Source organism: Plectropomus leopardus, chromosome 16 (genome assembly GCF_026936395.1).
Source record: "Plectropomus leopardus strain MGB_pleo_1.0 chromosome 16, ASM2693639v1, whole genome shotgun sequence".
Lineage (NCBI taxonomy): Eukaryota > Metazoa > Chordata > Actinopteri > Perciformes > Serranidae > Plectropomus > Plectropomus leopardus.
Window position 1 is genome coordinate 13,295,439 of NC_142191.1, and position 24,441 is coordinate 13,319,879.

The 24,441-nt window shown below is 41.1% G+C and overlaps 1 protein-coding gene and 1 long non-coding RNA gene across 5 annotated transcripts in view; one reads left to right on the plus strand and one right to left on the minus strand.

Annotated features, from left to right (window-relative positions):
• The window catches only part of wasf1 (WASP family member 1), an 85,441-nt gene that overhangs the window by 47,452 nt on the left and 13,548 nt on the right, over positions 1-24,441 (minus strand). For all 4 annotated transcript variants that reach the window (XM_042503790.2, XM_042503793.2, XM_042503792.2 and 1 more), the window contains 2 exons: positions 5,674-5,828; positions 1,256-1,390 (listed from right to left, as the gene is read on the minus strand). In XM_042503790.2, coding sequence (XP_042359724.1) covers positions 1,256-1,390; positions 5,674-5,806 — 268 coding nt within the window. In that variant the 5' untranslated portion in view covers positions 5,807-5,828. The remainder of the gene's footprint in view (positions 1-1,255; positions 1,391-5,673; positions 5,829-24,441) is intronic.
• The window catches only part of LOC148186847 (uncharacterized), a 72,924-nt gene that overhangs the window by 42,099 nt on the left and 6,384 nt on the right, over positions 1-24,441 (plus strand). The gene's annotated exons all lie outside the window — the stretch shown is intronic.

Here is a 24,441-nt window from a genome sequence, read left to right on the forward strand (position 1 = left end):
ACAGAGCAACAAAATATAAAAACATAATAATAGATACAGATTTACAATAAAGGAGTGAAGAGATAAGATGTAGGGCTGGCAGGAGGGCCCGTATATGGATCCAACAAACCCAACAAACCCCGGACTTTCATGCGGGTGTCCAGTGTTGAGTGTGAGTGTGATATATTTTATTTTATTTTTTTAATCTACACTTTACTATGTGCCTCTTTTGCCTAATCCTAACTATCTGTGCAAGCATGTGCATTTATCGACATCCTGGTGTTGGTTGCCGTGTGCTTGTGTTGCCTACACATAACCTCATGCAGTGTAATCCCGCCATGTGCTTGTGCTTGACATCACATTAGTGGTATCCCGGAAAGTAAAGAGCAGATGCAAAAGGATACCTAAAGCACAATACAAAGATGCTGAAGTCCATTGCAAAGTGGCAATATGTGATGACTTGAGATGAGAACATGTTGGTAAATTTAAAAAAAAAAAAAAGAAAGAAAGAAAACCTAAAGAAACAAGTCATTGGCTTGTGAAAAGGTATCAGAGCTTGCACTCGCATTCACAGAGAAGCCATGAGCAGCGAGTCCAGCCCAGTGAGCATTTTACTGTCTCCATGTCAGTGACAAGGAAGCAGTTAGAGTAGCATTGTGCAAAGCCGTAAACACACGGCTGGCCCGTGGGAAATCGATACGGCGCCTTGGAGCATGGTATTACACCGCTGCGATTCCCTCTCTTTTTCCTTTACACCCACTGCACTCCTCATGCTACGCTATCCTGTCATGCTGGCGCCCCTCTCTCAGGATAACCTGGCTTACCTGACACGTCTCCGCCGATTATCACATTCCTTTTTATTATTGCGCACCACAGACACAGCCTGACCACAGATCCAATTTCTCTGTGCAAAGAGACAGCCTTTAGTGGGTAAACGAGCATCCAGCGGCTCAGAATGTTTCCAATTGAAGTGGCGGTTTGTACTATTGGGGGTGAAAAATGACACCATCTCATAGCTGCCTGCTCCTCTAATAACAGCCATTAACAGTGGAGGGGGCGGGGGGGACAGGCGAGCTCCATCACACAGCGGACACACAAACACACTGAAAGGCACATCAACAAGTGCACATCCAATTTGATGCATGAAGAGGTGAAAGTGTGACAGAGAACATTTCAAAGAAAGGAGAGTGTAAGACTAAGTCTGTGTGTGTGTGTGTGTGTGTGTGTGTGTGTGTGTGTGTGTGTGTTTGAGTAAGTGTATGGTTAGTGTACTCACACTCCTCTTCTTTGGGGTCCAGCTGTGTGACGCTGATGGAGAGGCGGTCCACACGCTCTTGCAGGGAGTTGACCCGGAAAGAGAAGGTGTGGGCCTCGTTGAACAGCTCTCCAAACAGGTCTTCTGCATATTTACCTGCACAAAAAAACATTTTTAAATTTGCAAATTAATTTACTGAAAAATGCCATTGTGTGTTAAAACCCCTAGGCTGAAATTTAAGTTTTTAACCTTGCTATCATGTCTATATGGTGATTTTTTTTAATGCTACAAGACAGATAATGTGCTAAATAAGCAGTCCGTGCTACCACAACTGAGCATTTTTGCCTTGGAACTGCAGTCTACAAGTGACTATGTATACATGCACCATAATATTCCTCTGTTATTCCAGATATAACAATATTCTGAATTTAATACAGGTTAATTTCTTTGAAATCCTCAGAATTTCCCAAATTAAGTATTAGGTTTTAAGAGCATTCTTTGGACATGTATACAGCCCATTGTGAATATGCGTCTCAATATGGGTGTCTACCGCATTTTGCGACACAAAGCCTCTTGCCTGTTTACGGTTAGCTCTGCTCTGCTGAGGAGTTGCACACAAACCAGCTGGTCAACAGTTTGCGAGGCTGTGGTGCAGAGACGCATAGCCAAAAGAAAAGCTCACATTTCTGGTCAGAAGAAGAAACACACCTACTTTGAACATGAAAGACTTGGACATAGACAGGCTTTTGTATATGTGAAAACATTACAATGCAAGCTTTTTAAGAAGATGGTTGAAGGAATGAAACTGTGTTTGCACAGTCCAACTAATCCACCACCAGTAGAAAACCAAACGAAATATCCTACTTTGTTGCAAGGAGGCAAAATGGCACAAAAAGCTCCATCTGTTTCACTTTTCCATATTATAACATGAAAACAACATGTTAGGGCATGTTAATCGGAGTATTGTAAACTTAAATACCAGAGGAAGATTTTTTTTCATTAGCCACTTAAACAGCTTAGTAGGAGTATTGTCTTTTTTGGAATCAGGGCAAAATCTATATTATAAGACTTTCCAGGGTTGTTGCATTTCAAACCTATGGAAACAACCCCGCTAACTGGCAGGGTATCTGAAGAGATGCCAGGTGTAGCTACTGATCGCCCAAATAGAGTTTTACTTTCACTTTAACTTGTCAGAGCTGGTAAAGGAAGTTTTATCTAACATTAGCATCATAATTAGCTGTTTGATAATGAAGTTAAGCTGGACTCTCATGTTATCCATTAGCGCCTACAAGCAAAACTTTGTGTTTTGGATGAGCTGAGTTGTGGGTGAACAGGCACGCTCAAGCTGCAAGTGAGCAAAAAAGGCAAGGGCTAATTTGCACAATCATAGGTCTGCACATACTGAATGAGGCAAAGGTGTAGTTACATTTAACCACTGGATTCTGTCTGGTGTGGCAGCTGTGCAACTGCAGCATGTTTCGGCTGTGACAAGGCCACTGTAGCTTATCATGGCCACTCTAAACGATGCACGTGATTCTACCAGATGCATTGCAGCGTGTTTCAGAAGCTGATCTCCTCTCTGTGCCACTAAAAATATGCGTCTAGACTATTTTTTGAGTGTGGCTGCGACACAGTTACGAAGAGCGAATTGAGCCACAGCTTCTCCAAGTGGAGGCAGCATCTAGTCAGTTTTCAAAATAAATACCCTGTAAATATAAATCTAATTACAAAACATCATTTTGAGGAGAAATTTTAATAAATAAAACAGCCACAAATCTTTTATCGATGTTGTTCATAACTGGACTTTTATCAGAACTAAGTTCATCTAACAAATTAGTTACAATTTTATTAGTTACAACAATAAACACAGCTAAAAAAAGACACCATTTAATTGTGTTATCTGTGTTTTTACTTAAGGTAGAAGCACAAATAAAGGAAAAATAACCAAATCAATAAAATTTAAGTCTACAACACTGGTCAGTGTGGTTTAACATATGATGAAGGACAGGACAAAAGTTAGTCGCTGCTGCACCGGGTAGAATCCAGGAGTTTTAAAAGCTATATTAAGCCACAAAGGGATGTTTTTGCCAGAAAAAAATCTATATATGTGATTTTGATGGACAAAGATGAGGCAAAGGTGATCCCGCAGCAGGAGCTTAAAATGGGATGTGTGGAATTATTCAATATAATTATTTCAGAGCCACTGAAGATTTTATATGCAGCGATAATGAGAAAAATTTCACTTTAGCAGAGCCGTGAGTTTTTCACCTACTGGCTCTGGGGAATTGTAGTCTACAACACTTAGGTCCTTTTGTTTTGAAAAGGTAAACTTAAGTACTTTTGTCAGAGACGATCACAGCAAACTAGAAGCTCTGTTCTTTTGTGTCAAGCATCACAGTTACATTTACTGATATAGAGAGAGTTGGTAGAAAAGCTGTGACGGTGGTGACTGGAAATCCCCCGGGAACCTAACGTTAGAGGCTGACTGCTCCGATGGAGATGTGTGCGCTGGAAGTGTTTTCCCAAAGACAGCTGTGTGATACCATCATGAGACCAAAAGAAAGATTAAACAGATTCAACTCAAGAGGAAAACTACTACTCTGTTACACTAACACATTTCAGGTTTTGTGATATCACAATGTGTATTCCAGCTTTTGCCCGTCTGAATGTAGATAATGACCCCCATTATTGGCCACCATTTCCTGCATGAATTGAATGAGGCTTTTAAGCTTCTTTTAATCATGTCATAGCAGATGAGTCATGACCATGTGTATTGTGTTTTCTCATCCTTCCTAGCTCAAATCTATGCCAGATTGAAAAAACCCTCCAAATTAAGTGATTAACAATGAGCTATATTTATAGTTTTGTTTTCTAAATAGCAGAGATGTGCCAATTTTGTGTATCCTTCATAAGTGTGAATAGAAATCTGTTAACTGAAAATAATCATTAAATCTGTCCATTGTTCATTTGTTAGAGAAAGGTCCGCACACTTTAGCTCCACTTACAGCTTTTATTGAGCTACTCACAAGTGACGTTTCGAGCTAACAGGTCTTCTTCTTCAGACTGCCAGTCTGAAGAGAGAGGGGGGGGGTCATGCATATTTTCAAGCTTATTTTCTAGCTCCATGCTGGCGTTTTAAAAAGGTAAATATTTTGTTGACTTACTGCACTTTTTTTAGCTCCGACATTGTAGAGCGATGTCGGAGCAACAGCATGGCAGACTGCAAACTTTACAAGCGACTCTTATCTGAAGTGCTCTGACCACAAAAATAACTGTGATGGAAGCAGAGGGTTAGTGTGAGGCAGGGCGGCGTGTCTGTTGGCTGCTCCAACGCGCTCAGCTCTGGTGCAGACTGTCAGTGAAGTCGGTTAAAACTCCTTTTGAACCAGACGCTGGTACATCCTCCTCTACTGCGTCCAGTGTGATTGACTCTTCAGCTGACAGCGCTGTCAGCAGCCTGGCAGCAGCAGCAGCAGTGCTCCGTGCTGTGCTCAGATTTTATAACTGAGGAACTATGACCAGAACTCAGACTTTTACTTTCTCTGACTGTGCAAAATCTGATGTTTTCACATCACAGCTGATGAACACAGGCATTTAGACACGAGCCTTACAGGTAAAACACGACTTATGACATACTGTAGGAGTTAAATGTGGGGCTGCTTCTCTGTAGACACTGAAGTTCAGTACTATGAGTAGCAGTAGTATCAGTTCACTCACCAAACTGATACTACTGCTACTCATACTATGTACTTTTACGTTAACTACTATAGTGCCAATTCAAGAAATACCTCTTCGGAACGGGGCAATTGATTGGTCTTCGTTATTGCTGCTCCTTGCAGCTTCTTTTAAGAACCACTCATACAAACAACTTCACCCTCAACATTGCACTTAAATGTGCAAGTGCCACAGAATAATTTGTAATTGTTGAAACAAAATCATAACAATTTTTTATGCTTAAAAACATTTAGCTTAATTCATCTTTGAATTTTCAATACATTGGGCACATAATAGAATAAAATAAAATACAAATGAATTGAGTATTTTGGAACACTACACTGCATGAGAGGCAATTTATTGATTTTTTGAGTCAACTCTAAAAACCTAATTGGAGGATGACCCCACACAGTTTCCTTGCAGACTTAATCTGCAAAGGTTCTGCAAATATGTGCAGTTTTGAAAACTGATCTTGGCTGTTAAAGATTATAAATTTGTCAGATAGTTTTCTGAATATTCTAATGCTCTGACGCCTGCAATCTACTTTTCAGGAAATGAGCAGAAAGGAATAAAAAGTGACACGTAGGCATTAGCTGACTCAGTTCCCAATATACCTAATCGACTTACAGGGAGCCGAGGTGTATGAATACAGTGTGTGTGCTGTGTGTCTGTTGAAAGACTGTATGAGGAATAAGTCTGCGTGTGTGTGTCTCTTTGGTACTGACTGAGGCTGCTGAGCTGGCGTATGACGTTGGCCAAGGAGATGTTAGTCACACACTCCAGCTCATTCTTGATGTTCCTTGGCAGCACCGTGTGGCACAGGTGCCTGGGCTCGATGGTGCGCTTCACCAGCGGCATCCTTCTGCTGCGACACCACTACCTACAGGACAGAGGGGAGGATATAAGACAAAACTCCATTAGTGCAAAAATAACAGAGGCCATGTGATTTTGCTGATTACAACGATATAAGGGAGAGACAATAAGGAGTACACACCTAACTTAACACAACAGAGTAATGGAGAGGAAAACATTAGCCTAACAGAAAGAACGATTGCAGAGTGTGATGTTAAAATGGGCATGTAGAGAAGGAATACAATGCGAGTCCAGCTTAACAGGATCCTGGAGAAATGTAAAATGCAACAGAACAGAGGGAGAGTCATGTTATGACATTGCTAACAGCCATGTTGCCTCATCTGTTTCACTGACTTAGCACTGTCTTATCCTTTCATCATGCACAGCCAGGCTAACAAACCTCAGCACTTTGTCTGCCCACTCAGCCATGCTAATGGCATTAAGGCTGCAGAGCTGGGCTGCTTTGGCCCGATTCTCCTCCAACACAAAAACACAGATGACTTCCCAAAACCACATAAGGCACAGAGGCTGCAAACTGCAGAACCAGAGCGTGTTTTCAGAACTAAAAACACTTTTATACTGCAAAGAGTACCAGGATACTCTTGAATACTAAAAGAGCCTCAATATGTAAGCCGCTCTGTAAAGCTGGACACATCAGCATGCTAACATGCTAACAATAGAGCGCCCCAGGGATGACGTTTTTCTGTTTGCCAATCCGAATGCTGTGAATGTTGCTATGGTTCCCTCATCAAAAAGCCTATGAGATTTTTCCATTGGATTTCAGATCATTGTAGAAAAAAAGCTCTGTGATGAACAAACATTTATGATAATTACACATTTTATTCAGCAAGATAATCTTCACCACTGAATACAACTTAAAGCATTTTGAAGCCTAAATACTGTTGCCAGGAGTAAAAAGCAATTGCTAGGCCAACAAGAACTACATTACAGCCGCATTGCTACTGCTACGGGGCTGTAAAGCCATGTTCAGCGCGGTTCGGCATGATGACTTTCTGTAGTCTCATTTAGCCACTTGATGGCAACCCCCAACCCCAATGTGGTTTTGCTTGCCCCAAAAATAATGTTTGAAGCTGTAGTGACGCCTCGCAGACAGCTACTCAACGAATTGATGACAAAAATTTGGTGAACTGCAGTTTTTGGCACTTTCCCATTGGGGTCTTTTTTTTTTAGCTACAGAGCTTCCCGCTTAAGCCCAACAGGAATATTCAGGGAATCACCAAAGTTGTCAAGATCAAGGAAACGAAAACAGTTCATCCAATAGTTGATTAAAAATTGTTATATTTAAGTTATAACTTAGCCAATATGGGAATAAAGATAAAAGAACAAAAAGTATGACTGCAACATGATGTTACAGAAATGAACTTGTAATGAAAAGAAGGGTGAGAAATGAACGCAAATAAATCAGGGGCATAAAGGGCAAAACACCATCCTGCCGACACATCTCCCTCTGTGACAACACCAGTTAATCATGCTAACAACACCTTGTCTCTCTGCTGTAATGCTATAATTAGAGCAAATGTGTGCACTGATGTAGTCTGGTGGACTGACTGATTGACTGGGATTGACAGCGATAAGGCCTCGTTAAAGCACTGATTAAACTTTAATTGACGGCTGGTACTTTTAATATCCCACTGTATTCTTAGCGGTGTTGCCGTCACTGAGGAATAAACATGATTATTGACCGTATCCATAGAAATGTAGGGCAAGGAAGGCTATTCTAGGAAGTGGCCCAGCTATGGATGGTTAGAGGGGAGAGAGAGGGAGCCCAGTAAAAGGCTTTGTTGAGGTGATTCATCTTGGAAGCGTCTTAAATGGGGGCAAAAATGTCCATAAAAGGAGAGAATGAGAACCTGCACCTCTGTGAGCTGTTGTTAAAGAGGTTTGAATGAGATGTGCGGGCGACGTTAGTGCGACACAAACCCAAACACAGCATCAAATCCCTGCACACTTCTAAAATAAGAGGTCCTCTCTACTCTTCAGAGATTTTTTTATTTCCGTCACCATCTCTACAACCCCCCCCACACACACATGTACACACAAACATCCTCTCCTGATTGGTTACACCTTTTGACCCAGTGTGCATTGACATTTCCCACAGCCTCCGCAATGGAGGGCAAATCCTGATTCGCCAAGGTGAAGGTGTAAACTCAGTTGTAATGGTGTTGACCTTTAACATACAGGTCCAACAATACTTAATGTAACACTGTCTCAGGAAGGTCACCTTAAAAACACACAAAAGCAAGAACATGGATATCGAACCAAAGCCATAAATCAGAAATGGCCAGCACTACAGGAGGCTCTCTTGTCGGGGGTTAGATAATTGATATCACTTTCATGTCTGTGTCGCAGTAACTTCTTGGAGTTTCAGACCAGGAAATAATCCAGCATATAACCTAATGTAAAATATATTTTCCCTGTTTTTACACTTTATTTTTTTTTGTAAATACTATAAACATGTGATAAAATGTTCATTAGTGAGAACTATTACTTTGAACAGAGCGAGGTCATTGTGCTAAGCTAAGTTAACCAGCTGCTGAGGGTGTCAATCTTCTTTTCTAACGCCCATAGAAAAGCGAATAAGTATATTGATGTAAAACATAATATCAATAAAAATTAGATCACTAATATTACTATTAATCTGATCTTCTCCATTTGCCTGATTTTCTTTCCAGCAGTCAAATACTTCTTTAAAATGAATCTGGGGAAGGGCATAAAGTGTTGGGGCCAATGGCCCCTTTGCTGGGACCCCACCATTTTGAACTCAGCCTTCATTTTGTGATATTAACTACACACTTCTTAAGTTTTGTGACTGCAAGTTGTGACGTTAATGTGGTCACAGAAATCTGCCCACAGACATCCACAAATTTAAAAACTTAGCAAAATAATCAAAACTGCTTCAGTGGTAGTTTCTAATACAATAGGTGTCTTTAGGACCACATCATGCTGTGAACACACACAGACTCATAAGATGAAACCAATAAGCCACACACTGTTGCAGCTGGTAATAAAGCATCCATTTACCTTTATTAAGCTCATCTGTTTACTTCATTGAAACAGTAACGGTTCCTGTATGTTGCACACTCAGTGTATCTCTGCTGTACACGTGTACAGAGAGAAAAGATGCAGAACAATAGAGACCCAAACAAAAATGAAACCAGTCAGTCATAACTGTGTTTATTCCTCTGCATACATTCTAGCTTATTTAACCCAAACACACACAGAGATGATGACGAATGTATCTGCCAGGCAAGTTCATGTTGTTTTGCACCCCTCCCCCCTGCTCTCTCATCTCTTTCTCTCCTCTCTCATCTCCCATAAAGGAATGTGTTGTCCTCTTAACAACCTTCCTCCTACCTGCTGGGTCAGAAGAGTTATTTCTGAGTATGAGGAAGGACAGTTTTTGTCTAAAGCGAGAGGATTAAAAGAAACAATGATGGAAAATTAGGCCTTTTAGAGGGCAGTTTGAGAGAGATGACAGACAAAGAAAACCGTTTTAGGCATGTGGGAGAAATAATGGCTGTGAGATTAATACCTCTATTTTACTTTTTTCAAAATAAATACTTTGTGAATGGCAGAGAGACACAGACATGACAGGAGAAATTATTGCAAGAGATCTAGAGTCATCGTGTATCCTTCACAGTTGCGCTCTGCTTCCATCGCTGTTACGGTCCCTTGCAAACAAGGTTACATGGTTTTTTCTTACCATAATGCATCAAGAAAACATCCACTTAGGATGATATCTCCTCTGCTTTACAGCATCACAGGCCTGATTACATTTCCTTGATATTTGTTGACACATCATTAGAGAGTAAACAGTGTTAACTCGCCTCGCTTTTGAAAGAATTCCTCTGACTGTCTCTTCATGGTGCAAACACATTTGTGTGTGATTAATGACTGCAGCATACATTTGCTGCCTCGCTGATTGGACATAAGTTAACTCAAGACTGCTGTCCATAGCAGGAAACACTTTCTCACATAACCAAGCCCTCACTTCTGTATGCACACACACACAAACACACATACAAGCTACATTTGTCCACTGTAGTTGCCATACCATACTATGACATAATGACATATGACAGCGCTGCTCCCGTGAGAATAATGCTGCCATTTCTCAAGGGTTTTCGCGCGAAATCGCTTACACATCATCTTGGTTCTGACAGAGAGAGGAAAATAAAATAAAAGAGACAGCAAGGGAGAGACAGAGACTAAACCCAAACCCATTACAAATTACAAAACCATAACATTGTATTAACAGTTAACAAGATGGAGACAAAAGACAAAAGGGCTTAAAGTGACATCTCGCCCCCAAATCAAAATCCACATTTTCCCACTTACTATTGCTATTTATTGGTGCCATTTATCAGTCTGGGTTATTTTGGTGTGAGTTGACAAGTGTTTGGAAAAATCTGTTGTAGAGAGAGTTTGGCTTCTCTCTGATATAATGGAACTATATTTCACTTGGCATGTGGTGCTTAAAGCCCCCCCCCCCCCAAAAATAGAAAAATTCAACATGAATGTTTCCTTCCAGACATCCTGACCTGGTTACTCAAGATAATCCCCAGACCTTGTGACCTTGTGACCTTGTGAGTTTCATAGAGGAACTATTTTCTTTTAACCGAATCACATCCGCCAACCATAATACTGCGCAGAAGAAAGCATGACTTTAGCCCCTTGTTTACATTTTTCATTCCCGCTTGTCTTCTAATGCAATGAGCTGAACGGCCAGTTAATGATTTCAATCATTGATGGGCTCCACAGCCACCGCCGCCAATTCAACTTGTTGGAAATTGCATCGCTGCTGGACATAAGTAGGCTTTTTAATATGTTGTTGCTGCTCTGTTTGATATTTTTTGCCACCTTTTTTTCCATAATTTGCAAAAAATCAACAAGAAACACTGGCTGCGTTTGTGTGTCTACGTTTGTGTGTAAAAATAAGGAGCCGATGGTGCATCAAGGGTCAACTAAGCCCTCCAAGTAAAAGGCCCTTTACTTGCTCCACACTGGTGAAAACCTGCTGAAAAAAGCTTTTGACAAGGGCCAACGGTGCAGGACACACCACAGCTATGAGGGCCACTGACGCTCACCAGTGGCCCAACTTTGACTGACAGCCGCCCGTCTGCTCAGTATGCAAGGGCCTTTAGAACTAATGTCATTCATCTTGCTGTGTGGACACAATAAAAAGGGGGATCTTAGAACTATGAGAAACCTCCCGCGGTCCAAAAACACCTAATGTGTGTGAAATGTTAGCAATGTTTTGGAAAATTGTAAAATTACAGCAGGTCTGGAGTTTAAAAAGCTTTGCCGACACATCAATTACAAAAACTCTCCATGTCCACTGTGCTGCACTTTTAAAGACCATAGAAGGGCTCAATATACAGCCGACTAACAAACAGACTATTCTCCGTTTTAGCTAATAGTCAATCCATGATATGATTCTCCACAATGAGCTGAGACTGTGTGAGGCGTTTATGACTGCCTGGTGACAGATTCCTGACTATTCAGCACAATAGCTGCGCCATAAGAGAATGGATGTGAATTGACAGATCCAACACTGAGAAAATGAAACTCTTCCATTTTCAATTCTGTTCTGATTCACTGAACAAGGCAGCTGAACGATCTTTGTGAGAGAACTGTGGTTTCCGAGTAGTTGCCCCTTTAGTTTTTTTCTTCTCCAGTGACTGTGCCTTGCCAGTAAAATAAAGGAGGGCCATCACTGCAGCCCATATAAAGTATTAAATGATCAGGGTTGATTACTTTACAAAGAAATGTCTCACATACCCGCTCTTTCCCTTCTTTTATGTTTCCATCCAGTTTACAGGCTAGCCAGCCTTATTCCTCTCTGTACACCCCTCACTGCTGTCCTCCTACTTTTACGATCCATACATCTTGGGTGGTGCTTCCCGCTGTCACCTGTCACCATGGCAACGGCTGCAGTGGGATGTCATTGGTCACTTTATAATATCCCAAGGGAAGCAAAGGCAAAGACGGTGGACATAGCGAGAGAGGAGCAGGTTGAAGGGAGGGAAGAGCGGACTGATGTGCTAAGATCAGGGTGACGTGTCAAAAGAGTGATAGCTTCTGATGAATGAAGGCAATGTGAAAGAGCGAGGATAAGAGGGAGATCTTGGATTGCTCATCCATTGTGTGCGAGCACAAAGCGGGGTGAGGGACAGCGGCACGTGCCGTTGGAGAGCAGGGGGCCTCCACTGGTGCGGCTCATTGCACTCGGGACAATATGTCTGAGAAGAGGCTCTAATGAATCCTAATGGAGCATTTACTCACTCACACTGCCACACAATATAGCCAAGGACCCCTCAGTATGGAGCAGGTCAAGGGCCTTTTACTTGGAGGGCTTTGTTTATCCTTGATGCAGCATAAGCTATGATTTTTATACATACACACACACACACACACGCAGACACACAAATTGGGTTTTTTTTTTGGGAAAATTATGGGGAAAAAGGTGAAAAACATTTCAAACAGAGCAGCAACTATATATATTAAAAAAACAACTAATGTGCAACAGCGATGCAATATTTTTTAGCCCCAGTTTGCCATCACAGTCCCTGGTTCTGTGAAACTAGAAATTCAGAGGAAGAGATGAGCACAAGAGGAGGCAGCTAAACCAGAGAGGGATCTGGATGGAATTGAAACAAAATAGCCTCAGAAACAAGACAGATCTCACCATGCAGTGATGGAAAATTCATGATCTGAAGGGTTAGACAGATTTTCCCTTTGGATCACCATGACACAGAATCCAACACAAGGACATCATTAAGGATCTGGTTCACATATCGAGCGTAGCGTTTCTGCCGCATTCACCAAATTAAATGTAAAGGAATACATCGCCCACAAAACGACCATTTGAGCATCATATGACTCACCCCGTGTGATGTTGAATTTTTGTGAAGAAAACTTTGTTTTCTCACATGAATCCATGAATGAAGAATCCAAAAATTTGGAAAATTCTTGATGAATTGAAATAAAGAGGTACCATGTAAGCAAAGCTATTAAAAAAAATCTATTTACAAACTCACTCAACTCAACAATTCAGGTCTTATTTATCCAGTCGTATGCTCAGTTGTTCCCAAACAAATGTATTTTTGTTAAAACAAACTGTTTATCATACATAAACAGTCCCACACATTGACTAACAGCATGCCTTCGCAGATGGGTTCACACACACTGCTTGCATAGGCATGTTTCTTGTATGTGCAATTGTTTTAAATCTTAAGGTTTTGCAAAAGTGCATGTGTTTGGGGAGCATTGACCATACGACAAGATGGATTATACTGCACAAGTTGTGTGAGAGTTTTAAATGGATGTTTTGATATAGTTTTGCTGTTGCAAACCCCTTCAATTAAGACTTTTCACATGTTTTGGATTCTTTGTTCAACAAAGAGGCCTGTAAGAAAACTGTTTTCTTCACGTTTTTCACACAACATGGAGTGAGTAATAAAAATTACTTTAAAACATTTTTAAACACCACACAGGATGTAATTTATAAGAAAGTTATTTTTTATCATTTTATTTATGCAATTCCCCTAATTACTTAGTAATGCTAAAATCAATGCCCATCATGGGACAATGCACATCCAACTAAAGATATTGTAGCTGGCAATAATGTCTATGTACATTATGTAATGTCTAAGAACTGAACAGCCTTCTGCATGCATAATCCTCAATCACATAATCCCACTTTTAGTCTATAGGTGTAGAATGCTTCCATCAGATACCAAAACATTTTATAAATAACTTAAAAAGTGTTTAAGACTTTTGTAAATTAAATCTTAACATCTTTTTAATACCTTCTAATGTTTATTTTATTTTATCTTTTTTTTAGGAAACTGAACTCATTCAAGACTTGCAGAAACCATGTGAGTGTAGTCACTAACACAATAAAAGCAAGTGCCAGATCAGGAGGTTTGTCCTTTAGGTATTGACATCCTGTAACCTGTAAGGGTCAACAATTCAACTGCTGCAACAGACCCATGTGTGCATCAAGAGCCCTGACTTATCTGTTAGCTTACTTGCTCACAGGAAGTTACTCTAGGACTAAAAGTAAAGCCTTAAAATAAAATCAATCCCCAATAATGTGCTGTTCTTTCCCCAGAACCCTTCTTCAAAGGGTGATTGCATTCTCTGTGTCAAATTAGCCTGAACATTTTGTCCTTTTTCTGGAGATTCTGGGAACTCGCACACTACAACCGTGGATTTGGTTTGTTTCTGCACAGAACAGCTGCAAACATAAAAACACAGACATCTAATCAGGGAAGCTGGCAGAGCCATAGCAGCCAATGGCGGAGGGAGCAGAGATCAAACTGGCAAAGCTTACCAGCAGCTGGTTTAAATCAGTAATGCAGATATGCAGTTCAGGACAGCTACTGCTGCTCATTTCCAAAGAAAATAAGAGAGAGAAAAAAAAGAAATGTACATTGTCAAACTCTAACTTATCAAGGAGACTTCTGTTTCCTTCAGCTAGGTAAAAACACTTTTCCTTTGCGACTGTGAAGGCTCAACAGGAAAAATAAGATGTCTGGCTCATCGCTTTTGTTATTCTAATGAGGCTGCTATAAATTTTTAAATGCTATTTGTTCTTTCATTTTCTCTCTCATTAGCACATAAGACTAGGATTTTATGTTCTTTCGATTAAAAAACAGAACAAAAGGCCAGACACTTTTATCACACATTTTGGTATAATAAAGTGCTGATGTCATGCTGTGATTTCAACTGAATCAGATGCCCTTGGGAAGTTAGAAAAGACTGAGATTTTTGCATTCATTGATTAAAAAATAAAAAATAAAAAATGAAAAAGGCCTAATGCATGAACACTGTCTATACTGACAGGCTTTGTGCAGCTTTTGGCCACAGCTATAAACACTTCTGTCTTAGTCAGAAGACACTGTGTACAAAATAGTTGATTTTGACCTTACTCAAGTCTTAATGGGATAGTTTGGAATTTTGGAAGTGGGGTTGTACGTGGTACTCATCCATAGTTAGAGTATTACATACAGTAAATGTCTTCTGGCATGTCCGCAGTTTGGAGAAGCAGTAAGAGTGCTGACACGGAGGCTATACTGCTGTAGATGGGGGCCAGCAGCAAAATGGATTTTGGCCACCAAAAGTCTAAACTAAAAAAAATGTTTGACAGTCTAAGTGTAGGCTACATTTTTACTGCTTTATTTTTCTGTCTGACCACCCATTCCAATGAGGAAGCTGTTAATGGCTTTATTTCCCCATCCATCCTCTCATCAAAGCCACCAGACTCAATTGACAAAAACAGTCATTTAAGCTCGCTGATCACAGGAGCTGCTCATCTTCCGCTGCTTCTATCAGTTAGATAGAAGATAGAAGTTTGTGTTACCGTGTGACTTTGGTGAACCCAAACTAACCCTTTTAAAAGCCAAAGTCACACAATAACACAAACAAAATAACTGTTCAAGGCAGTGGTAGTGAAAGAGCATCTGTGTTCAGCGATATTAAATCACTGTTTTTGTTTTCACAAAACCAATCTCACTCCTTTTGCCTAAACCTAACCAATCCAACCAATGACGTGAGTACTAGATAATCATAGGAAGAGTAGAGCGGGTCATTCCTTCGCTATCATTGAATTCCCAAGTTTCTGCGAACTGACATTTAAGTATACAACACCCCTTTTCCAGCAAAATAAGTGTGTGCATGCTGATTTTTCCAAACATTGGTAAAACACCTAGAAATAGGCTATAGACTGCTTTCACACTGCCCAGAGAGCACAGCTGTGGAAACGGTTCTGCTACAGGCGAGAATGTGTGTGTGTGTTGTTTCAGTGTGTCAGTTAGACGTCACCGATAGGCCAGCACACAGGAAAGGGGTAGAAAGCAGCATGGATGCAGGTCTTACTTCTCTTTCTATCCCCTTACTCATTTATTTCCTCTTTCAAACTCAGTGAATGCTATTTTGGATTGATGTTTTAGCACTGCTTAGGAGCAGACGAACGGTAATTACTGATGGTGCATTATTGCATCTCGCTTGTTAAGGAGCTGAACTTGACTTGTTCACCTGGGTGTTGTGTTTCCTTTAATGCCAATTGGAGCTAGACGCAATAAATGCCTGTGTCTACTGCACAGTCATTTGACCTGGGTGTAAATGCCGATTATATACATTCCCACTGCATTAAAAAGCCAGATGTCAGCGGGTGTTGGGGAGTGAGGGCGTGTGGGAATGAGGTTTAATACATTGACTATGGATAAGTACCTCATACATCCCCCACTTCAGAAAAATCTGAACTATCTCTTTTGTGCTTTGTTGCTGTTGGTGGGAACAGGCTGTCGAATTTGACAGGAGAGGAGAGCTGGCGCCTCCACACAGTGAGAGGTCCCCAGTGCACATGTGCATAAAGAAATTACATGCACAAACACACTGCAAACAGTAGTCCAATATCACTCAAATCAAACCATTTACATTATCCCTGTTCATCCCATCCACACCCATCACAGCAGATCACTTTGGCAGAACATATCGTGGCATGTGCCAGTGCGTCTTCTTGCCAATTAAAATTCTGTACCAGCCGGCACCCCTTCAGCAGTGAGATGACACCTTGCAGGCCCTCACCAGTGAGGTGCTATAAAAACACACGCACGCAGACCTCTTGTTGTCGGGCTAAAAATACACCTGGAGCACTAGTGTTGTCAGGTCAGCCTCAGACAGTTATGCTAACTAGGTTTGCTGGTAGTCAGAAACTTTACAGGCTGCTTGTGGCAGGGGATACGGGTACATAATAAACTTATTTCCTTGCCTCAATAACTCTGAGTTTCAGTTGCACTGTATTCCTCATGATATTCTTTTTGACACGCTGTCGAACTTTCACATAAACAAAGGCTGCTCTGTGTTGTGTTGTAAGCTTTTTCCATGCTGAATGCTTCCTTTTCCCCGCACTACCTGAGCTGTGTTTTCAGTCCTTGTCTATTTTTCATGTACGTACATGTTAGACAGCAAGAGGTCCCAATCAAGCCAGGGTGTGAAGCAAGGCAGTCATTTAGCACTGCGTCCTGCCTCTCCTCCTGACACAGCCAGCACTGATCAAAGTGAGCATCCTGGCATGCTGGCATTCAGATGGTGCTCAGGTACTCAGATGGCACAGATCCATTGGTCGGCTGGTTTTCTGGGCTGTGAAAATGCTACCAAGCAGCTGGTAACAAGTTTCAGGAGTTACTTCAGACAACTAGAAAACAAATACCTGCTGAAATACTAACTTATGAAAATGCACAATCACAGTCCTTGGCTGCTGTCGGCTAGAATTTTCATCTCTCTATTATCTCTATTTAATTCAAATCAACAATGGCCCTGTTTACACCTGGTATTAACATGTGTGCTGAGTGGTTGCATCACACGAGGACAGCTCAAAGTACAGGTGCGAATGCACTCAATGCTTCGTCTATTTATCTAGAGATCCAATTGCACAGACCACATTCGGAGATGGTCTAGCCACAATCTTTCAACAGTGTTGACACTAATGTGTCCTGAGCCACACTGAAGGACCCTCCACTCCACTCGCTGACATCCTCTGCATAGGTGGGCATTAGTACTCATTCACACGCTACATTATGAGCAATATATTGCGTCAAACATCCTGTGCGATTTTGCTTGCCTTGAACACGCCAAAGAAGTTGTTGCACTTCTTTTTATACTTATTCTCCATGGAAAGTGCTTTTATTCTTCCTCATGGGAAGTGCACTTTTTCTTCACAGAATGTACACTTCTTTTGCACAGTAAGTGCTCTTCTTCTTCTTTATGGGATATGTACTTTTTTTCTTCTTCGGCACAGAAAGTGTAATTCTTCACAGGAAGTGCACTTCTTCACCACATAGAGTGCACTTGTTTCTTCTTCACTGAAAGCACACTTCTTCCTTTACTCTTCTTCATGGGAAGTCACTTCTTCTTTATGGGAAGTGTAATTATTTTTTTAATGTCTGGCAGACTTGGCACAGGAAGTGCAGTGCTGCCTTCCAATGGTTAAATACAGCAACACATGATAAACGTGTTTATTTGCATATAAAGCGGGGAAGTGAGATTCAGTCAAAAATGGTCACTTGAGACACATGCTGCTGCCAGGTGTGAACAGACAGACTTAAGGAGCTGTCCACTTGTGATCGGATCACCTTGGATGAATGTTAATACCAGGTGTAACAGGGCAATTGTAGCAAAACTTTGCCCATATGTAGCACAATTTTATTGCCTTTGCAATACTCTTTAAGCGTGGAATTAAACAGCTATAGAAATATCTGACTTTGTGCAGTCATTGCACACACTGTTGTTGTCTTTCTTCCCTACAGCTCTTTGGAGAAGATAAGAATCTAAGCTTTCCATTCATCAAATATTTCTATGTGCACGAAAAGAAATCTCTGTGACTCCACAGTGGCTGGCTGTCCACTACACTTTACATTCAGAGCATGATCAACGATGAACCGTTATACCGAGCGAGTAAACGGACACAGCCCACACTGTATTGTGTTACAAAGGGCCTAGATTGCTTTAGACATTCATTTAGCAAACATTCTTTATCCCACTGTCGACGTCCACAGCTAAATATTCATGGACGTCTGTGTGCCAACGTCAATGAGTAGAGTGTCTGATGAACAAACAGACTCAAAGAAGTTTATCTGCTGAGTGCAACAAAAAACCCACTGGTATGAATAATGAAAGACGGCTGCTCAATAATAAATGTCTGCATGCTCGTGCTGTGCAGCTGCGCTTGTTTGGCCTGTGAGGTAAATTTCATTATACCAGCTCCCTCGCTGTTCATACAAACGTGAAGGACATGCACACAGACTAGCCAATGCAGCAACCCCTGTCAGCCTGAACGGCAGAAAAGCACTATCAGACATAAAAAAAAATCACCAAGAAGTGAGCACACAAGACACAAGAGTGCTACTCATGCAGCCAAGAAGCTTGTTAGGAGGTCAAAACACTCAGATAGAGTGGACATGCCTGCCAAATGAGACTTGTCCCTTGTCCCTTCATCTGGTCGTAAATAGAAATTGGAAGGGGGATGTCCCTCAAGAATACACGACTGTGCTGTGTCACAGACCACAGACACAGTCTTTCCAGCAAAATATTACCACGTGCTACTTACGACTTCTTGTACTTAATCTTTGTATGAAAATAAGTCTCAAAAGCACCTCTAGCTTCAGTTGTCTGTTAAAAAAAAGTTTCCAAACTCCTGTGCAGAGATGGAGGTGGTCCAGAGGTTTGAGGGGAAAAGTACACCAGCGGGAGAAAGAGACAAAGAGATAGAGGCAGCTTGAGGCACATTCAAAAAAGACAAAAAAGCAGCGTGGGTGGCATCAGGGGAAAGGGAGAGATCTTCTTCTTCTCTTAATACCAGAGTCCTCACCAGGGGCTCTGTGTTGCAGGGCAGAGAGAGTTTCTATTGGGGAATAGAAGCTGTTAGCTCATTGATACTGCAATTTTTTCAATATGTTGCAGTATTGTGATTCAGTACTGTACAGTTGTACTGTGATGTACTGATTCACATTCACCTGACTGCTGTAAATATCCCAGAGGGCGACATATCAAAAGCAATTACACATTGAGTGTAAAGAAAAGGCATCCTGCTTTTCCACATCTGAAGCACTCACCTTTTCATTTTTTGTCATTTCATCACACCTCTATCAATGGACATCGTTGTGGTTAGAAAGCTGCAAATTCAGCACGCTGCGCATGAATTGTTCTTCTATTAATTTTTCTTTGATCTTCATCTAAGAGAGCGTCATGGTTTAAGAATGAGAGGAGTACGTTGTTTGAAAGTGTGGTGATATAGCTCGGAGGCAAAGACTATTTCAGGCTCTCATGCATCACTGCCTCTTGCAAAGAAGAAAATGTGTAAACACAGAGGGGAAAAAAAATTTCACTTCAAGGGGTGCTGACCCAACCCAGTCTCTAGCGTAAATATTGGTATTGTACATCAATTAACAGTTTTTTGTTTGGACAATGCGGTGGTTAATGTGTGGTTAGGCACAAAAAACACGGTCCCTTACAATACCTGGTTGTTGTCACCACAAACAGCGCTGGAAATGTCAGAGGGCTTTAGAGCATACAGTATCCCTCTGTCCTTACACATTGACTAAGGAAAAATTCCCCCCAAAAATCTTATAACGGGGGAAAAAATGGTAGAAAGACTGAGGAGGGTTCCCTCTTCCAGGACAGACACATGTGCACTAGATGTTGTAAAGAATAATTAGATTACAGTAGGTGTCAAAATTATATATAAGAAAGAGAGAGAGAGGGAAAAAAATTTTAAGTACATTTTTAAGTGTAAATTACTCCAAACTTAAAAGGGGCTATATGTGAAATTCTGAGTATCTGAGTTGTCTGCACTTGAGGCTCACAGCGGCGGACAGCTAAGTACAACTACGGTTATTAAGAATTTAATCAAATGTGGATTTTTATCAATAAATCGATAAGCTATGTAATGCTTTCAGAGTATATGCAATATGTTGCTGTGAGCTGTGGTTGAAGAAAAAACACATTTGGTATTGCTTGGATTTTTTTTCAAATCATTTGTAAATTTAACCAATAATGTGATTAAGGACAATGCTCACAATTTCCAACCCTAACACATACACTAACGTGCACTTGAAGCCAGAGCGATTTACCACAACAAACGACAGAGAAGCTCAGATTACAACACAAACAAAGGTAGCGTGACCTCATTCTCTGCTCAGGACGCCGTTACTCCACTAAATCCTCTATATCTTCTACTATATCAGTGCTCTGAATGTCGCAGACAGAATCTTTAATAACAACTCTTTGATTTCTTGTTTCTCTAAGTGCCTCAAGAGACAAAACAATGTCATAAAAAGGAGTAAGCCATTAAAAATGTTAAAATGCTGTCAACTTGTCAACCAAAGATAAAATTTCACAACTTCATGCTTTAAAAACCAAGCAATGTCATTTTTTTGTTGTAGCATATTGCCAGATTATGTATTTTTCCCTTATTTTGAAGTCAAACTTTCAACATTTTTACTTGGTAAAATCAAAACAAAAATCTTGGCATGACCCACACCACCTGCAACTTGAAAACCACCATGTTCCAGAAAAAACAATGCTGATAGAGCAGGGTCAGTTACACACCAACAACAGATTAAACAACCCATTCACAATCATTCAGTAAACTGAGTGTATGTTGGCAGCAGCTGAGAGGTGGATATGTGAGGAAGAGAGACAAGAGAGGAAGCAGGGAGGATTTGTGGGATAAATTAGAGCGATCACACAGTGCCCAGGGCAGCTGTGCAAACCTCTCATAGGCTGTCTCTTGAGTTTGTGGGCAATGTCACAGCCTGTGTCTGTGCATGAGAGATGATTCTGGGAACAAAGTGCTGGCAGACCAGGGTGGCGGTGGTTAGTGAAGGTGCCCTTGCTGTGAGGAGGCCTAGGGCGGTGCCACTGGGTGCAGAACAGCAGGACTGACCACTGGGACGACATCAAGCTCTGGTTTGATTCAACTGTTAATTGATTCAACTACACTTTCAGCTAACTAGAACCTTTTCTGATGAGACACAACATGGCAAGTTGAGTTCAATGCACACACATGCAAGCATATCATGAGCTGTTTTCTGATATATTACACATTGTAGTTCATCGATTCAGAATTTTTTAAGCAGATTTTAAAAATGACGAAATTTGAGTCATGATATTTTGGGCGATTTCTTGTAAGGAGTAAGGACTGCTACTAACTAGAGGGAAGAGGGGACACAGACTGATACAAAGGAACACATGAACATTTAAAAGAAAAATAAAGCCAATGTCTGACCTTGTCATCATTGGTTTTAAGTGTGACCGTGAAATAAACTGACCAAAACATTTGACAGTCGAAAAACAAACTTAGGAAATACTGTGTCTATGACCTCAAATATGTGACAGGCTTTTCAATTCATCAGCCGTCATGCTCACAAATAGCAAAATATATGTGATAAGTCAATATTGACTGATATCATTAATAACTTGCAAATATATATATATACAAACACACACACACTTTGGCACATACTCTAAATGTGAGGTGGTGCCACAGTGGCAGGCAGCGGTTGGTCACTATCCTCAGGCCCTTTTTTCCATCTATAGAAACAGCATGCTCATTAGGGGTCAAAAGGTCAGCTGCAGGCATCATGTGACCTGTGTCTCATGACATCTCCTCCACCCCGTGTGCACCCACACATATTCCTGACAGCTATGCTCAGAAATGTCACCGCTAGGCAAAATGGTGGGAGAACATTTTCTGCATACAAATAGAAAGAGAGCCGGGGGGTGGGAGGAGGAAAGAATGAATCTCTGTGGAGCGAGGGGGGCTAAAGAAGACAAAATGTGATCTAACAGGCTTGTATTAACATTACTGCAGAAGATTGACTGAATTAAGGCCTCGACCATCCACTTACTCTGCCATTATATTGAAAAATGATAAAGACACTGATTCGCAGTGCCTGCCGGGCAGTTTTCACAGGGAGCGAGATGAGATTTTTAGATTGAGGCAGACTGTTACTTAAGGTGTCTGCATGTTTCAATCCGCTATATTTAGATGGGGAGTCCAGAGGATCACAATCGAGACAAGATACACAATACGTTCCCTCATCCACACAGCTGAGACACACATACAGATATAGATTGGATCATTAGATCAAGTCCAATGCCGTGTCTCTCGTCTCTGGTGAAGGCGATATGGGTGACAATGGGACAGAAGGGATGGAGACAAAAGCACCTCTCAGCCCCTTTTCTCCCTCTTGCGTTTGGCATTGTAAGGCTCTCTGTTCGTCTCCAATCGACACATCTTGAAAGGGAAGCAGCTCCAATTCTTCCTGCAGGTACAAAGCCTCTCGCTCCCCTATTCTCTCCCCTTGGTTGCCTCTATTTTTTCGTCTTATCAGTGGGCATATTTCAAGCCCAAGGCCTTCTCTTCAGCATGAAGTGAGGTGTGTTTGTGTGTTTGTGTTTGTGTGTGTGTGTGTGTGTGTGTGTGTGTGTGTGTGTGTGTGAGCATAAGAGACAGAATCCACAGCAACTGTTATCACTGCTCCCACACGATTCCTTGTTATCTTTCCTGGTCAGTCAGACTTTGGCTCGTCTTTCGTCTCCCTCATCGCTGCACCCCTGAGACTGTGTGTGTTTAAATGTGTGTGTGTCTGTGTGTTTGTGTGTCTGAGTCATCATGCCCTTGTCAGTCACAGTCACCGTTGCATCGCTTCGCAAACCGAGAGCTTTCTCAGTCCTGTTGCAATTAGATAAACACCTACTCAGCTTGCTCACAGTCCACCTCTCCCTGCTCTCCACACAGGAGAGCCCTTCATCTCATAAGTACTGAAATAGCTGCAGATACTGATCAGACATAGATATTTAACAGTTTGCATATGAATGATTCAGAACTCACAGCTCTAAATACTTTGAACTCTAACTACTTTGGCAACACGCTTCACTAAAAGTTCTTGAAACTCTAGGAAACTTTTGAGTAATTTTTGACCCCACTCAAGGGCTGCAAACACATGTGCTGTCCTTATTTCTGTTACTCTTTAGTAAGCTCAGTTTGGGGAATTTGCATGTCATTTAGTATCTAGATATCTACACGGAACAAAAGTATTAATGCAACACTTTTGTTTTTGCTCCTCTTACTTTTTATTTTTCTATTTTTTTCTTTTGAAATAAAAGATCCAAGAGTTTTTCTGTGCACACAAACGGTTTATCTTTCTCATATTTCACTCACAAATTTTTTTAATTCAATAAAAGGCGACTCTAAAAATTTGCAGTTTCATAACAAAACACAATGCAGATGTCACAAGTTTTGAGGGCACGTGCCATTGGCATGCTGACGTCAGAAATGTTGAACAGAGCTGTTACCTGTGTGTTCAATCTTCATTTCACTACCATAACCTGCCTTAAATGACATTTCTGAGAATTCGGCAGCACATTCAAGCAGCCCAGTGAGCCAGCCAAGGACTTTACATTCGTCTTCAACTGCAAGATCATCTGTGACTGCCTGCCGCAATGTGCTGCCCTGAGATGGTTTCTGACACTTTGTGCAGAAATGTTCTGGTTGTACAATGACTTTTTGAATCAGCTGTCCGGGTTGCTGGTCTCAGACGATCTTACATGTGAAAACAACAGATGTGAAGGTTCTGGGCTGTTGTACTTACATCTGGTCTGCAGTTATGAGGCTGGTTGGATGTACTGCCAAATTTTCATAAACTACACTGGAGACGGCCTATGGAAGTGAAATGAACATAAGTTCACGGTCAGCAGCTCTGGTGGACATTCCTATAGTCAGCCTGACAAAGAAACTCACAAAACTTGTGACACCCATGGCATGTTGTGATTAAATTGCACATTGTAGAGTGATATTTTATTGTGACCATCCCAAGGCACACCTGCATACTAATCATGCTGTTTTACAAGCATCTTAATGTGCCACACCTATCAAGTGGATGGATTATGTTGGCAAAGTGCTCACTAACATGGATTTAAACAAATTTGTGAAAAATGTTTGACAGAGAGACTTTTGGTAAAAGTCTGAGATCCTTTAACTAAACTAATGTAAATGGGTGTAGAAAACATTGAGTTTATATTTTAGTTGTAAGTTAACAGGGTAGAACTTA